At 40.2% G+C, this 17,764-nt stretch overlaps 1 protein-coding gene and 1 long non-coding RNA gene across 4 annotated transcripts in view; one reads left to right on the top strand and one right to left on the bottom strand.

Moving 5' to 3' along the window:
• Positions 1–2,213: 2,213 nt before the first annotated feature.
• Positions 2,214–5,662, bottom strand: LOC117810707. Of its 3 annotated transcripts, none has more exons than XR_004630836.1 (3): positions 5,595–5,655; positions 3,864–3,949; positions 2,214–2,452 (listed from the first exon to the last, which is right to left on the bottom strand). It is a non-coding gene; the product is annotated as an uncharacterized LOC117810707 (long non-coding RNA). The 3 variants fall into 3 exon arrangements; XR_004630834.1 differs by having other exon boundaries at positions 3,875–3,949; XR_004630835.1 differs by lacking the exon at positions 3,864–3,949 and having other exon boundaries at positions 5,595–5,662.
• An 8,339-nt stretch (positions 5,663–14,001) lies between these two features.
• The window catches only part of kcnq1.1 (potassium voltage-gated channel, KQT-like subfamily, member 1.1), a 55,535-nt gene continuing 51,772 nt past the window's right edge, over positions 14,002–17,764 (top strand). The window contains exon 1 of the mRNA XM_034679179.1: positions 14,002–14,694. Coding sequence (XP_034535070.1) covers positions 14,336–14,694 — 359 coding nt within the window. The 5' untranslated portion in view covers positions 14,002–14,335. The remainder of the gene's footprint in view (positions 14,695–17,764) is intronic.

The following is a 17,764-nucleotide window of genomic DNA, read 5'->3' as shown; positions in this document are numbered from 1 at the left end:
CAGAATAAGTAAATGGTAGAAATACTGCATGACTACAAAGCTCCTGAAGTTCCAAAAAAGTATGTTTTTTTATACGGCACAAGATATTAACTTACGTGCACAAGATAATAACTTGTGTGCACAATACAATTATCATGTGGGAACAAGTTAGAGTCTTGTGCATTAAAAGGAAAGTTTTATTGTCTTATGGAAAACACATGCACTTTCTAATCTGACGCCAGCAACATATTTAAAAAAAGGTTGGGACAAATTGAACATATTCACTCTGTAAACAGAAAGGGAACCAAGGAGACCAGCGTCTGGAGTTCTGAAAATGAAATGTCGTCCCATTCTTGCCTGATTCAAGATTTCAACTGCACAACAGTACAGGGTCTTCGTTGTAGTACTTTTCATTTCATGATATGCCAAATGTTTTCAGTTGATGGAAAGTCAGGACTAAAGCAGGCCAGTTTAACACCTCAACTCTTCCACTGTGGAGCTATACTGCTGTAATACGGGCAGAATGTGGTTTGGCGTTGACTTGCTGAACATGCAACATCCTTCTTAATTGATATATTATGGTTTACTCTGCCTTCAAAGTCCACAATTTGGAAAATGTCTTCGACTTTTAGACTAGCACGTTCTTGAACAGTCAAATATACACCCTGAACATTCAAAAGTAGTATACAGTATATTTTTGCATTTAAAACGTCTAAAACAATTTCCTAAAGCTTCTGGGCAGTAATGTGTTTGCAGTATATATGCATAAGGTTAGGGCTCTTGCTGAGGACTATTTTCATCTGTGGATGAATACATCATTTGTGCTCTAATGAGTTTTAACAACAGCATTATGGTACATCTAGAATTGAGTACAAATAAACTACTGGACTAATGCTTCATCCGAAAAGTGACATAACAACCAGTTCCAAAGTTTTGCAAAGTGTTGTAATTGAGATCTTTAGCAAGTAAGCAAAGTCTATTAAATGTTGTTTTTGGTCTTATCATGAGATTCGTTGATGATAAGGAAAATATTGAATCCTCACCATTTAAACTGAACTAAACTGTCACTGCCTCGGGATGTGTGTCAAAGTTCAGTCCCTTCCAATTGTTCATATCTGCCTCTCACTCGTACAGTACATGCCGTATTACACATAATAGAATCAGCTCAAACTATATGCCTCCACAGTTTACCGCCTCTCATGACACAAACTGAGGGTATCACAAGACCTAGCTGCCCTTGTTACTTCTCTGCAGGCTGCGCAGTCCAGGCCAGCATGAGGAGCACCAGCACCCTGAGGACACTACAACAGCAATTACACTTAACTTTTGGCATTTGAGTGACAAGGAAACTGATTCAAAAATAACCTGTAGCACAGAGTAGTGTTAAGTGCTAAAATCTTTGCCTGAGGGGGCTATCAGGGAGCAGGGTCAACACAACAAGCAAGTTGAGTTACTGTTTCAAAGAGCTACTCTCTTTTGTGCATTTTAGAGTGCTGGATGAGAAATATGGTAATCTGCTCTCTGAGACAAAGCATGCTAACTAGATGAGACAACATATCTGCATGGGCTTTGGTCTAAACATCACTAAGTCTCCAGCTGAAGAATAGATACAGGCTGCTTATAGGGTTTGATTTCAAGGGCAGAATGTTAAAATCTTCCTTTTTAAAATTTCACACGTTACAGCTTAGTCAGGTACAAGGTTGGGCATGTGGTGTTCAAAGCCTCTTGGATTCAGTAGATGTTTTTAATCAATACATCCCACTGCTTAAACATATTCAGTCCCTGTAAGGCTACATCCACAGGTATACAGATTTTTATAAGAACAAATTGTTTCACAATTTGGGTCAAAGGGGATTTGTGACACAGGCAGCACATCATGGTATTTGCTGTGCATAATTTTTTTCCTAATGCTTTTGATTTGGCAGATATGCAGTTTGAATTACTGTAAAGCTGGAATATAAGTCGTACTTTCTGAATTTGGGGGGGCCTAAGGCTCTTCCTGTGTGAAGACTTCCCTGCATTAAGCAATGTGCAGTGTCTAAACAGTTGTGTAGCTCTTTCTAGCATCTGTTATTCCCACCTTGTCAGCTATGCCCGTATAGTAATTGAGCAAAGCCTACCGAAGCACTGATAGATGTGAGGTACAGATAAACCCACTGCCCATGACCAATTCACTGAGACTGGTGCTGTACCCCTCTGCTGGTCACTTGTCCTAAACTGAAGAGTCAAACAAATCAGAACTCAACAAGATTTATTTTCTTAATGATACTCCATAATTTTCTTTAAATGCATGATTATAATGTAATGAGGGAGCAAGCATTAAATAATTATGCAGCTTAAGCCATACATTGAAGCAGTCACTTTCTTCTTGGAGCGCCTTCTTCTGGGTGAAAACCGTAACAGTATAGATTTCTGCATTTGTTTTTTGCTGGTACATTGGTGGCACAGGTGTGCAGGATGTGTACAGGATGTTCTAGATGACAAAAAAAGGTTTTAAAAGTAGTAGTAGTAGTAGTAGTAGTAGTAGTAGTAGTAGTAGTAGTAGTAGTAGTAGTAGTAGTAATGTGTTTTATTCAGTCACCATACATAACAATCATTTTTACAGTACAGACACTTTCAATAAAGCACCAGTAGTGCATCAAGTGATGACTGAAAAGGCCTAGGCAGAAGCATAATGCTTATTTAAGCCTAGCCTACATTTTCTCAAATAAAGCTATCAGCTTCCCAAAAGTAAAGAAACAAAACAAAACAAAACAGGTAAATCATGAACAGTTATAGCCTTCAAAAAGTGCCTCCTATACACCAATTGTACGGTTGTTACCAAAAAGCATGCATTCAAACTTTGTGAGAACTATCATTATAACAAATGATCTTTAAAAGGCTTTTCTCTACCTGTACTCTGTAGAGTCCAAACCCATTTGTGACATTCTGACTGTACAAGTAACATCTACATCAGTAAATTCATTTAAAGAGCTGCACTCAAAGAGCTCGTGAAGGCATACATAGAAAGTACTGCATTTGCCATAACAGAGATTGAAACAGATTAAAATGAGTTAAAGTTGAAATAATTTATTGAGGTTAATCATTCACTTTATAGTGTTACTGCAATGTTAAGCTCACTGTAAGCTCTAAACCTTGGCATAAAGAAAACAAATGTTTAAAACTGCCCACAATACATGCAGGCATGCCAAATGTCTTTATGCACACAAACTGCCTGAGGTAACACTAATCTCTTTAGTTCCCACAATTCAGTTACAAGTTTTATGTTGGTCACAGCTGTTCCTGTGTCGCTCACATCCCCTGCCTCTCTTTGTGTTTGTGTTTACGTCTCTTTTTCAGATGCTGACATTTCCCACCTGTCCACCAGTCAGACTCACTGTGTTTCCCCTGAGCCTGACTCCACACACAGCTGGTACTCCCCTACTGTGCTCTGTCTAAATAACACATTACATACTAATTCAAAATACAGAGGTTCTCACTGGATGAGGAAAAATAGATGTCTGCTGTGAAGTGACATTACAGGTAGAGATGATGAAGGGCTGTGAAACCAGGTTTGGATGTTTTGAGTCATTAAAGAAGAACAAAACATAAACGTGTTGTTGCTTTTTTTAACCTCTGGATATGATGTTCAGGTCAGAGTACAGGTGCGAAAAAGTCAAGCAATAATCCAAAGCTGAGTGATCAAAGAGACAACTTTAGGCTGTGTTTGATGATCTGAAACAATAACGTACATTGGAATTTTGATTATATCGGTGGGGCAATTTATGGTTACAAACTAAACAAAAAAGCTTCACATTGTTGCTAACTAGGAATCTCCCCTTGTGGCCACAGTTCACCTTTTTCTAAATGAATACATCTGTGATGAAAATGCAACTTGACAGTACCTTATACTTACTCCAGTGACCTCAACAGTTGCTGGATTAGAACCCAGCAGAAAACCTAAGGCATGAGTCACAACGGACAGGAGGATCTGCCGGACAGAGCAACATTTATTTATTTTAATATTTTAAATATTCACAGATCTTTGCCAAATCTGGAACTTGAAGTATCTTCCAAACCCCTGAGGGTGATAAATCACAATTATTGTCATCAGTGAGAAGACTATAGAAACATAAATCAGTTTCTGTTTGAATCTTATCTTAAACCTCACATAGAGCCTATTTCTCATTTGAAGAAAGTCATGCTTTTTATCCCAAACCAAACCAAGTGTGTCATATGTCACACTTCCTGCCATATTTGTGGCTATCTATTCATTGCTCATTGTTTCTCCTCAACATGTTTTTCCTCAACAAGTGAGATTTCATGGACTGCTAGGTTTGTGACAGTGCTAGCAAACAAGCTCATTATTTACAACAGTAACATCTGGCAGTCTCTGGTCATCCAAAATACCATACAGCAGTAAATAAAGTGCATCTGCTGTGTGTCTGGAAAAGTAGGTAGAATGCCATTCCACCAGAATAATACAAATGACTGTGACTCAGTGCCCCCAAAAACATTTTCATTAAGACTACAAACATGTAGCCGTGACAAAGTGAGTCACGTCAGGCATCAGACTCAGCTACGTCAAATTTTTTAACCGGAATTTATACCAGGTGCTCCAAGCCACACATAAAATGGGCTTAGCTGCACCCAGTCCTTTTCATGCGCTTTCATGTAAACATTCGCAGAGCGGCGAGTGTTGTCATTTCCACCTACTCTCATCTCCAATCAAAAATATCTGCAGGAAATACAGACAACACACAGCCTAGAAGACAAACAAAGTTTTTTAAAAATTAGATAGTGAAAAATTAAAACTTATAAAAGTTGTATGAAGAATAAAGAAATGTTTTCACTGCAAAAATAACAACACCATGCAACAAGACAGAAGCTTTGAACAGGGAAATTGGGGAGGTCTGTTACCCAAACTGTCATTATAAAACAGCTTAGTCACTGACATGAGCAAAAGAAAGAGAATTCTCCCTCTTTCAGAGGACTGGATGTTATTGACAGCTCACAGCAGACAGGCTCATTTACATAAAACCTGAGAGCATCAGCAGCTGCAGGGTGGGGACAGCTCTGCGTTTCTGTCCGACTCATGCCGTAGGTTGAAGGGAAAGCTTTTTGATTAATTCAAACAGGACTTAACGGACCAAACGAAACCTTAAAATCAGCTCTCTGTCTGAGTAATGTCCAATTACAGCTCAGTCTCTCTCATCTGAATACACATATCATCAATCATCATGTAAACAAGACACATTGGTAGCACCTTTTTATTTCTATGACTGCTACTTTTCCTGTATATGTTGCCTCTCCTTCTTCTTAGGCAAAAAAATTGCACTAAGTAACACAACCAAGGCTCACATCTAACTGGTGCACAGGTTTAACTTTAGGCCGGTCGTATCTTTAAGCTCTGAATCAGGCGTACGGTTACACCCAAGGGTATGTCCAACTGGTGGACTAGACCTCATTAACTCCACTGTCATTTTGTTAAAATGTACCCTAGCTTGTATAACCATACAGAACTTTCCCTGGTAGTGTATCAGCATTGTGTTACAGCTGTGAGTTTGTTTCAATCATTTTAATTAAGGCGATGCAAGTTTTAAAATAACACTTTAATTCTTTATTTCTTTACATACTTGCTTGTTTGTTCCTTCGTTCCTTTGCTGATCCCATCTGCTGCCAAGAAAAGCCAGCCCGGTATTTCCTGTGTTTTAAGGTGTTGGTGATGTAATCGATGACATCACTGGGTCATACCAAGTGAAGGGTTTTTTTTCTCTTAAGTATTTACTTTCTTGCTCAAACTTTCATCCTTTAGTATTTAATAGAAATGACTCACCTGATTTATGATTATTCAGGGCAGTACATGAGCTGGTGTCAAAATAAGAAGGAGTTATGATGCCTTTGTCTTCAGGTGGATTTATAAGTTCACCTTCTTGGTTTTGATACAGGAAGTTGCGATCTCTGTGGTAATTGAATGTCTTATAAAAGCGTCCTGTTTCAAAGGCTAATGTCCCATGTCTTTTGAGCTAAGTTAAGATTTTTTCCTTATAATCTATTTTAATTTTACTGAAGTTATTTCAAACACATAATAGATGCCGTTGTAAATAAATACCTGTGGAAAACCTTAGAGTCTATTGGGTTTGCCGACACATAATTCTTTGCCACTTGAGCTGGACTACTCCACAGTTATGGTATGTGAACTCTGACAACCTGGTTATAGTGTTTCCATGTTCAGCCATAACCCATGGGATGTTACTGATCTGTTTGTGCTTGTTTGGCTTTGTTTCATCTTTGATGAACTTTTTGTTGTGAGAGTATTATGGGCAGCATGTAGGGGCGTTCCAGGGATGTTGAAGTTAACTGTTAAGCCTCAAAGTGTTGTGGGCCTGACTCGACCACACACTGAAGAGAGGTGCCCACTCGAAAACTCTGATGATGTTGTGGCTCTTGCTGCCCATCTATTCCCTTCTGTCTTCATGTTTGGGTTTCAGAGCATATTAGGGGCCATATGGTAGGTTATGTAACTTGTCAGTGGAGCATGAATAATGGGGTGAGGGGGTAATGGACTGGGTTTCTTTACTGAGGGCATGTCCTTTTCCTTAGAACACAAGTACCGTGTGTTGCAAAGCACTTTTTATTACATATTGTTATTATTATCTATTTTTTTATTATCATTTTATCCATCATTCATTTAACAAACTAACTCCTGAAAAACTGTTTAGCCTCAGGCGTGGATTATTAGGGTTAGGGTGAGTGAGCCAGCCTCAGTGCTTGACAATAAGTAACATCAGCCTTGCACGCCTCTCCTCTCTGCAGACACTGAGTTTGGTGCAGATTTCAGGCATGTTCGCCTTGTGCAGATGGAAGTCTAAAAATCCCCGAGCTTCTCCAGTCTTTATCATTATACAACCAAACTAACCATTTCCCCTCACCCGCGGTTGTTTAGCAATAAGCTGTGTGTGATTCAGGAGGTTTCAACCTGGAAGTTATTGTCAACAATCATCAAGATTTGCTTCTTTAATGCTGTCCTCTGGTTAGGTTGCTGACAGGATTGTGTTTGGTTCATCCCTCACTGGTTGTTTTGTAAGTTGGTGATTTTTCAGTCTCTCATCAGCTTGTCAAGTTCAATAATCAAGCTACATGGGTATAGCACGTTGTTGGAATGCAAAGCAGTAAAATGGGTGACAGTTTTATTCAGCTTGTTGCAGTTCCAGCGACTGCTAATTACTCAGAGTTTACTGCTTTTATGTGCTTATTCCCTTACCTCTAATTTGTCTTGTTTATTGTGTGTTTCTTTTGTGGACGACATTAGTACTGGGGATTACTCTCTCACACACAGGCGGTACCCCTGCATTGTTGCAGACGGATACAATTGGAAGACTGTGAAGACTCATCGCTATGTATGTGATGTCTTAAATCATTTAGTAAAGGTTATATAAATCAAAGAGTAGTTACCTTTTTCAGACCAGACACCTCATATCAGTGAAAAACATCCGAGCTGGATAAATCACAGGTACCGCATAATTAGAGAGAACTACATTTGGTGTTCTCACATTCAAACAGCCTCATAAAGACCACCACACCATGGGCATTTTAGCCCAAATTTAAAGGTAAAGTGCGTAGAATTTAGCAGAACAGACTTGGTACAAATGGAATATAACCTGGATATAAAAGCCTTTAATGTTTAAATTAAAGCTGGAGTACGACATGTTATTTTTATACATGTTTGTCAATAAATGTTAAAAAGCGATTTATACATCAATAGGGAGTAATACACAAAGTGATCTAACACTGAGATGAGAAATCTCAGTTGTCTGTGTCAGCAGCTAGTCTGCATTATGTCAGCCCAATAATTCCACACACACCAAGTGCAGTCACCTGCCGGATGACCTGTGACCTGCCGAAAGTAAACCTACTGTTTACCGGAGTGCGTTTGACCTGAGATCGTCACACAGCCACAGCGGGCTGTTCACTAACAGAGAGAAAGAAATCGACGTTATTAGCCCCACTTCTGTCCTCAAGTTCTGCCGCTACGCAGAACAAGACTGTGATGGAAAAACCAACAAGTTAAAAACGCTGGATAAAGAGACAAACACAAGTCAATATTCGGGCTGCATTTCCGCGACAGCTGAAGGATTTGAAGGGTCTCAAAAGCGATGCCATGGTTGCTGATTTTGTACTGGACAGGTAATCATGTCATTTAATTTGTCTGTAAATTGTTTAGTTCATCTATGAGACAGCTAGCGATAACTTTGGCTAATGCTAGCGGCCGGTTAACGGCTTGTAACTATGTTTACACAGATCTGTATACAGTCTGTTAGCTGCTAGCTCTTTATCAGACCTGTATACAGTCTGTTAGCTGCTAGCTCTTTTGTTGCTCTGTATCAGCATGAATGAATGTTGTACAAAGTCTACATGCCGTCTTTTCTGTGTTTTCATAGCTACGAGAAAGAAACATCGACGTCCACAGAGTTAAAACGCGGGAAGCAGAGGCCTCCAGCCCCCGCTGCATCATGTGTTCGAGGTCCCCCTCTGACCGGTGGGTCCCCCTCTGACCGGTGGGTCCCCCTCTGACCGGTGAGTCCCCCTCTGACCGGTGAGTTTCAGGCTCAATAAGAACTCCATGAACATGAACGTTGCTTTGACCACTGCTTGCATGGAGGTGCAAATACTGCTCTGCTTTTTATTATGAGCTATTTTTGATTTACGTGCGCAGAGGGTCTTTTTTCAGTGTCCACACTGCCAGCTCCATACAAAATAAAATCTACTTGTTTTTAAAACCATTCTCTTTCACTTCACTTTCATCTGCATGCTAATTCACAATCTGAGACAACAGCAGGACAGGTACATACCATACAGACTAAAGAGATGAGAGACAAAAAGTTTGGCTGATTAAAAAAATCCTGTGAATGTTAGCTGCTTTTCTAAAAGCTTGATTTGGTGAAGGAAAGTATAAATAAAAGTGATCAACGAGGAATCAAATACACAGAATAATTGTAATAATAATTTGTGGGCACAGTCTCCAAAGAGGGAGAGAGCACATTTTGACATCACTTACTCAGAAAATATTAGATAATATTCAAGATAACAATAAGAAATATATGTACCATATGTTAGCCCTGTGATAGATTGGCGACCTGTCCAGGGTGTACCCTGCCTTCCGCCCGAAGCCAGCTGGGATAGGCTCCAGCCCCCCGTGACCCCTAACGGGATAAGCGGTCAAGATAATGGATGGATGGATGTACCACATGTGCACAATACACACTGCAGTGGGTACTAAGCACACACTAGTGATAGTGGCATTAACTCCTTGCATGGCTAGAATAAATAACTGTTTACATATGGGGCTGACGGAAGGGTTATTATGATTGAAAAACAAATGCACAGTGCTGTAAGATAATGAGAACCCTTGACTAAACTTCTGATCTTTTCTTCTATGTCAGGTATCGCAAAATATTTAACAAAAAGTCAAAAAAGTGGAGCCTGTACACAATGAAGGACAGTGGATAAGGACTACTAAGTACATCACAGACCTCCAGAGTGCAATCCTGCACAGAAGGCTGACAGCAACTGTGGGGATGCCAAAGAAGAGAACCAGGAGGCCGGATGATCCACGCCAACATGTTTACCTTCAACAGCCATTATTTTTATTTCTGTAATAAATACATTTTCTAATAAAAGTAAATGTAAAACAACACTCTTTGATATTGCAATTATTTGTGTTTAATGTTTTATGTTACTTGATATGGATTTAATTATTTTGCAATTTGAAGAGAGAAGGCCAGTGTAAATTTAAAGATTTATTTAACAAATGTAAACACAGCACACTCAAGTATTTCTTTACATGAAGATAAATATAATATATATTCAAAGGAACTAAAGGGTCACCATAAAAGTACTAAATGTGATCATGTCATAGTTTAATTCACTCCCAACTGAAACCTTTATACTGTCCATGTGGATCTGGGTAAGGGTCACGGATTTTCCAGATACAGCAACAAGGTATTACTACTCTATGACCTGCACCAAGTGCTCCATGCTGCCAGACAACAACCTGTCTGTGCAGCATGGCGGAACTTTCTGTTGCTGTCCCCAGGATCTGGAGCTCGTCCCCGGTTGTTGCTCTCCATCTTGCACGTCTGGCTCTGCCTTGCACTCGACCCTGGCATTGTCCTCTCCGACCTGATGAGGTGCTTGGCTCAGGATCGTAATCAGCAGTCATCATGAGAGCTCTAACAAGCACAACAAACAGTCAATATGTTGTCGTTCTAACACGAAAATGAAGACTGTCAACAATGGTGAACGGTAATAAATATATAGGCACTTTAGCTGTCAAGTAACTAAACATCATGAAATGCGATGCTAAATCAAAATAAACATTCAGAACCGACTTTAGTTGTAATGCTGACAATTCTGTTTCCACCTTTCTGGCTAGCCAGGAGTTATTAGCCCGGCAGCAACAGCTTACTCAAGCTGTATTCAGATGAGAAAAACAAATACAAGTAAAGCTAACATGCAGGCTATGCTGTGCATTCTCACAAAGGACTTTACTTTGGATGCTTGTCCCTCCCCCCCTCCCTACAGGCTGCCCTGAAGGGAGGGGGAGAGCTCTTTTCGGCTGTGTCCTTTCAAAACAAGCTTATTGCTGCGGCTTTCTCAGGATGTCCTACTCCAGCTTTAACTTAGATTGAGCTTTGTATATTGTGTCCACAAAGGAGCAGGGCCCCTTCCACGGAGGCCGCACTGCCATGTTTCCATGGTGACACAGAACAGACAACTAGTAACAATTGTGTTTTTCTATTTAGTGAGTGGTTGTGTATTGCACCAGTTGGAACAGTTGGAAGAAGAAGAAGAGAGTGGTGGTTGTGTGCATAGGAATTTGCAATGATAGAAGTTTGAGGACAAGAGCTTCTTGTCCTCGAAAGCCAAACAATCTGTGCCAGGATGTGATTGACTAGTTGATTGCAAACTAACACAATAGAATAAAAAAATGCCACATTTTTATTTTCCAGCCAACCCCGAGAAACAGAGAGGCAAAGTTGTGCAGACATAGCTGTTTTTTCTATTTCAGCCTCAGGTTTCAGAATGAGGCTCACGCAGATACACCAATTGCGTCGTTCAAGTTCAGGCATAAGTGGGACCCATTTCTCGGGCTGAATTCAAATGGGCCTTTGGAAGGGGACAGCCTTGTCATATTTGGTCTGGAAGCGCTGACTTCAAACGATGCAACCACAGCTGAATTGGGCCACTGTGAATACAACATCCTCAGCTCAGTGAAGCACATGCTGAAGACATTTCATCATTATTAATTGGGTTATACCCCAAAATAAGGAATGCTCATCCATCTTTGCGCGTTCCATGCCTTGGCTTGATCAGCCATGTCTTCACATGAATAGGCTCAGTCACTGATAATTTGTTTATATGACCATCGAGGGATAGCTTTTCCGGTCCCTTTATGTGTTTATGTTTCTCATAAATATGGAGGACAATCGAGCTGAGATGCCGTGACTAATTTTAACTGACTGGCCTGAACGCTTGGACAGAGCCTGTTTGGAGAGGCTGTCTTGGAGGTACCATGCAGAAACATTTCAACCTTATGTAACAGAATATGAGCTCAAAGCATGTATGACAGGAGCGATGAATCTTTTGGAGACTGTTGGTGCTCCAGCTGTGATTTTTAGGATGCTATGCTTGCATCTTCTCTGTCTGTCTTTTCCTCTCTGGTTTTCATTTCATCAGTTAATTACTATGAAATGTTGTTGTTTGTTCCCGCCTGCAAACTAAATCATGCCTTGTTGCTGGGGTGTCAGCTGCAGTTGGGAAAAGAATAGCTTAATCTCATCTGCATCAACCTGGGTAAATAACAGTTAATCATTGTATGCCCTTATAAGGGGGAGATGAGCTTCTACATTTCTTCAGCCTTACTGCAATGAATGACACCAGACTCCAAAAGCTCTCTGAATGCCCTCTGGCATCAGCACCAATAGGAGGGTTTTTTTTCCTGGTAGGGGAAAGTGAGCCTTCCAAATTACTTGTTGGACATGGGTTGAAATGCATAATATTATTTTCTCACAGGAGAATGAGTAACGATGATGCAACATACATGTTTCAGGTGATGTGTCGAGAGAGGTGTAAAATAGTCAAAGCAACATTAAACCTGTCCTCAATGATAAAAACATACAGCACATCATAATCAACATCCGTCTCTGGAGGCGTTTACTGCTAAGACCGAATGTGGATTCTAATTTGCATCCATGTTTTTGCCATTAATCTACGAATCAGTTAAGTATCTACAATGGTTGCTAATGTTTAAACTACTCAAACATACCCTGAAAAATCCTACATTTCATTTCCCTCAAACAATCAAATATGGCAGGATGGGTGACCTTCAAAATAAGTGCCCTCTCTGTGTTAATATCCAAACTTCAGCATGTTGAAGTGAACAGGAAGAAGCAGTGAGTGTTGTTTAATATCTACCTGGCAACAGATCCTGTCAACGGGAGGATGCCTCTCGATGCTTATTAAAGCCTGCTGCAGTGAACTTGTTTTCCTCCTCCTTGGACTCACTGAGCCAAGGTCAGAGCAGAAACAATCCACAGGGTAACCTTGTCAAAACTAAGCTGCATGTGTCCACACAGTTTCCTTGGATTACGCTAACACCTGAGCTGACGCCTTTACTCTCAAACTATAATAAATCACACATGAGTCATAGCACAGGCACAGTTTTCAGGGCATGTGGCATGCTGTATTACTGCAGCTGAAGCATGTAACAACAGAACTATGATCTATATTTATTTATTATTTCAAAAGAAGGGACATGAAAGTGTTCAGATAAAAATCGTCAAGACAAAAAAAGATCCACGTTGCCATAAGGAAGAGCTTTTCTCAGACAAATTAGCTCAATAAAGTACCTTTTATGATCTCAGAAGTGGTAGGTTTGGGAGCTGCATGTAGATGAGTTCTAAAGCGTCAAAACATTCCAGAGATTTCACACTGTGACCTCTAACCTCTTTCTACTGACTATTTAATGACAGGAAATGCCTCTCTGCTGTTCGAGACAACGAAGGCCATTCTATACACATCTGCAGAACACTTTCTTTCTTAGATCTTTATGCCTGAGGGTCACTGAGGCATCTACACATTCACATCAAACACTCTACAAAAAATGTAAATAAGAAATGTGATACTAGTGCATTGGTAATTTTGCTGGGCTCTTGTAAAAACTCAGATTAATGATGATACATAACAGATTTCAACATGACATGGGATTTGTGTGCAGTGCATTCAAGTACAACAATACATACAATACAGTGGACTACAAAACAAGTTTTATACTGCAAACAGGAGTGTCTCTCTATTACAACATGCTGAGATTTCAACCTTTAATTCCTGGTAAGGAACGTCTGCAAACACATTATTCACCAAATTAAAGGGAAAAAAAGAACACATCTTCAGATTTCACACTAAAAGCCCTATTGTCCTTATTTGACCATATACATAAAAAGGTGTAAACAGTTTTAAAGTGAACACATTATGTTCTCCTCTTAAAATAATGCTGCGATTTTCTGATTTGTATTAAGTCAACAAACCATTAGTCCTAGAAGAGCAATTGCATGAATTACTCATATGACACTAATATTAAATTGAGCATCGGGTACATAAATATAAGATCTGACAGCCGGTCCCATAATCTTTTTTTTCTTTCAGATTTAGGTTTGAGCTTTGCTGAAGTTACAACAAAGAAACGATATAAATCTTTCACAGTATTTCCTCACATTTCACTGTTGATATGGATACATGAAGTCTCCATGGACAGAATATATTATCAATCTTTCACCCAAAATATTTTCGATAATCTGTTAAAATGTCTATTGCACAGCTTTATCGTGTACAGGTTTGTAAACAGACTTTGTGATTGCATTTACTTTGAAACCTATATCAGTCGGAAAGTCAAAGGCTCTGTGTTTCTCAGCACATATTTGGGGATGGAGTTCATCAGTTCCAGATTGCCTCCATGCAGTTTTGCCAAACAGTTAAATGTCTGGGCAGCTGGCGACTCACTGCGCACCGCCTGGCGCCCACAGCTCTCCAGGCAGATAAGTGCTCTGACAGAGGTGGGGGATATTCATTCAGGGCTGAGACTTGCCATATTCTCAACAACCCAGAGAGCTGTTAAGTTGTATTAAAGAAGCATCATCCTAGTGATTCAGAGCAGCAGTAACTCAGTTTATGTTACACTTTGATGCGCCCCGGTGCGGTCAGGCGCACAACAGAAGGTGACCGCACATGGGCGAACATTTGTCCGTTTCAGTGAGTTATCGGGAAAAATAAGTGTGAAAAAGTTAAGAAAGCAGCAGAAGAGTAAGAGGAGGGAGCAATGTCTAATTACGGCTTCCACCAGGAGTACACACGGAGGTCCTCTGGCGGGGCACGTGGAAAGAGACCAACGGACTTGGAGCTGTCGGAAACCACGTTTGGCGCGTCTGATCCAGGAACACCTGCGGGTAACGATGCGTTTTCTCAAAGAGACAAAATGTCTGAGGAAGGTAGCACTCCCACGGAGGTGCCCCATATTCACCTCCACCCATACGTCTCTCATCCCCGAATGTCCATGCGGATGTCGGTGTACAGCACCGGGGCGCGTCCAGCTTTAACCCGCGCCTACATCCAAGGACGCGTGTATAACTTTCTGGAAAGGCCGTCTGGCTGGAAATGCTTCGTGTATCACTTCACAGTGTGAGTGTTTTTTATTTTCCTAATCATCCGCATCCATTGGGTATTCAAGGATATAATTGCAACTCTAAGATGCTAATTAAACAGGGAGTTAATTGCGCATGTAGAGCCTTGGAAGCCCTCACTACAAAGAACTGTTAATCCTGTGAATTTGAGAAAGATGCTGCACAGATATCATAGCACAACCCGAGGTCCCTGCAGGAATATTATAAAGATATTTAAGTGTAGCCACAGCAGATTAAAAACACCACATAATTCATCACAGAAAGAAAAGAATCAGAGTCAAAATACATCCTCCTGGGACTACTAAAGGAATATTATACATATCTTTCATTTGGGAGATTGTTTTCCTCAGCTCTATTGAACATTTAATTTGCCTGAACAGTCTGAGAGCAACAACACTGAAGTGTTTCTGCTCTGCATACAGAGAGACTAAGACAACAAAACTTTAAAAACAAGCAGACAGAAGGTGTTTAAATTTGACAGGCGTATAACAATAACTGGTTTTATGAAGTGAAATAGATATTAAAGACAGCAATGAACACAAATATACAGTGTAGGGTAAATATATCTGCTAAATCCTCTTAAATCATGAAGATGTCGCATTAAGATCACTAGCCAAATCTGATGTGACAGCTCTGTCAGTTAGCTTCAATCTCATTTTATTTGACAAATAGAATGTAACTGATGATAAATATCCGTTTTAACACCACTGATGTTAGGCCAAAAGATGCATTTCATTGTTTTCTTCTCTCAGTATAACCTTTGTCAGTCCAGTAGATCCAGGCTGAGAGTTCCTGCAGAGCTTTAGGAATGTAGGACATGATCCTCCATGCCTGCTGCCTGTCCCCACTTGCTGGCACTGATAGCAGGCAGCTAAACTTGGCAGCATGTGTGAGCTGTGCAGGAGGCAGCGGCCCTGTCTGGCACTGCCACCCTGTGACCCTGCGGTGTCAGAGGGGACGCAGGGGAATGCAGCCTGTCGGAGCAGGTTAGAGTCTCTGTGACTCAAAGGGAGCATGAGCCAACACAGTGCAACCCAAATAGGTTAAAGCATTACCAAGGATAACAGCACGATACACGCAAACAGGGATGCTGGTGGCTACTATGAGAGCTGCGGAATCTTTGAAGTATTATATCATCTTTGTGCACGTCCGGTATAAACCAGTAAGATAAGAAGCCTCCTTCTAAAAGCCACACTACATGCTGATTCTAAGAAAAAAAATCACACTGCAGGAAACAAGATGAAGCTCCTAAAGACTTGAATCAACAAGTGTCGGCTGTAGATTTCACTTCCTCAGTCATTAGCACATGAGATGATAAGTGAGTGTTGTTTCATCAGTATTTTAAGCATGAATCTTGATTGATTTTGCACTGACTGACAAGTTTCTCTATCATGCCCACTCTGCCAAGTTGGGACTTGTTTGCCACCATGTGAACTTTTTTAGTTAAGTAGAGGTTACTGTTGAACAAAATGCTCAAATAAGTTGGTTGCTGTTTGTAATATTAAGTGATCACAACTCATAAACAGTCTGTGAGGTCGATGCTGCAGTTTTGCTGTGATGTCTGCTTTGTTTATGTGTGATAATAGATCTGACTCATCATTTACAGCATAACCCCATACGACCTATACGTTGGGACGGGCAAACAATTTATCCACTAGTGTGCACCCCCAATAAACTGGCCATACGTGGACCTCCATTTCTCCCTCCCTGCCATCCAACAGGCGTTCAGTCCCCGTTTGATCCCTGCCGCAGATGTTCTGTGGTACTTTTCTGTGTTCCGTCAAGGCAACACCATATATTCATAAGTTCTCATCAATTCACACAATCTTTCCTCAAAAAGTTCCACACTTTTCCAAAGTATTCTTTGTTGTGCTTTGCTGGTCTCGCTTGAACTATTGGCTACACTGATTCCTGTGGCATTGTAATATTTGATTCACAAAAAGTGCAGATATTTGGATGATATGAACAGAGTACAGGCAGAAGGCTCCGTCTGTATCCTCACTGAGAGTGAGCGAGGCTTTAGACTGCAAACTTATCAAAACGTAAGATGCTACGTTCCAGATTCCTGACTTCCACATTTCTTTCAGTGTTTCTTTTGAGTGACTTTCACTCTAACATTTCCAAAGTTTAACAAAGGTGGTCTTAAAATCTTGAGCTTGAAGGTTGCACCAAATAGTAAAATGTAATCCCGACTTTGAAGTGAATGAGAGACAGACCTTGTGTTCGCATTTAAGTAGTTTAATTTAAGCCTTCCACTACTGATAAAGAACTGCCAAATAAAACATTTGATAACGAACCTTAAGAAACCAGCAGCCAATTTATTTAAAGGAAAATCGTCTCTGCTTAGTATAAACATTTTACTGAGGTTTCTTGTGTTGCTACACTGAACTAAGGGGACCTGTATTCTGAAGTTCTCTGGTCCTTCATTTCTCCAGAACTTTGACACAAGGAGAAGGAGGATTATACCCATTCTACAGCTTATGATTATAGGATATAGTCTGATTTGATTTATAAAACCTGCTCCTGAGAAAACCCAATACATATATCACAAAGATTGTAGATCATGCAAATGCGGCACATGATTTTAAGGCTTCACAAAATGAGAGAGTAAAAAAAAATCACTGCGTGTTTACAGTGCTGACTCTGCAGGTCGAATTCTGACACGGTGTCGGGTATGACACATTTCCACACAAAAGGGAAGCATGGCCTCTGATTTGTTAGGGATGCTTACATAGTGTGGCTGTACGCTTATATTTTCAAATGCAAAATTGCAAGGTCAGATAAAAGAGCTTCAGTGATCCATTTTAAGAATATTATGTGTGTATTTTAAAGCAGTTCAGGATTTGTGATTTTCAGGGTCAGTGTTTTCTGTTTACTGCAATAGATTTTGTTTCCTATCAGGTATAGTCCATATTTTGATAAATACAAACTTGTTATAACCTTGCATAGTGCTGTTTTGTTTGCAAGTGTTTTATTGGGTTTAATTTGATAGTATAGCACAATGTACTTCAGACCAAACCCTATCATTTCTAGAAAACAACCTGGTATTTGTTGTTAGAGCAGGATGT

The sequence above is a fragment of the Notolabrus celidotus genome, chromosome 3 (assembly GCF_009762535.1).
Source record: "Notolabrus celidotus isolate fNotCel1 chromosome 3, fNotCel1.pri, whole genome shotgun sequence".
Taxonomy (NCBI): Eukaryota; Metazoa; Chordata; class Actinopteri; order Labriformes; family Labridae; genus Notolabrus; species Notolabrus celidotus.
Note: the sequence above shows the minus strand (reverse complement) of the source record. Positions and strands in the feature narration are given on the sequence as shown.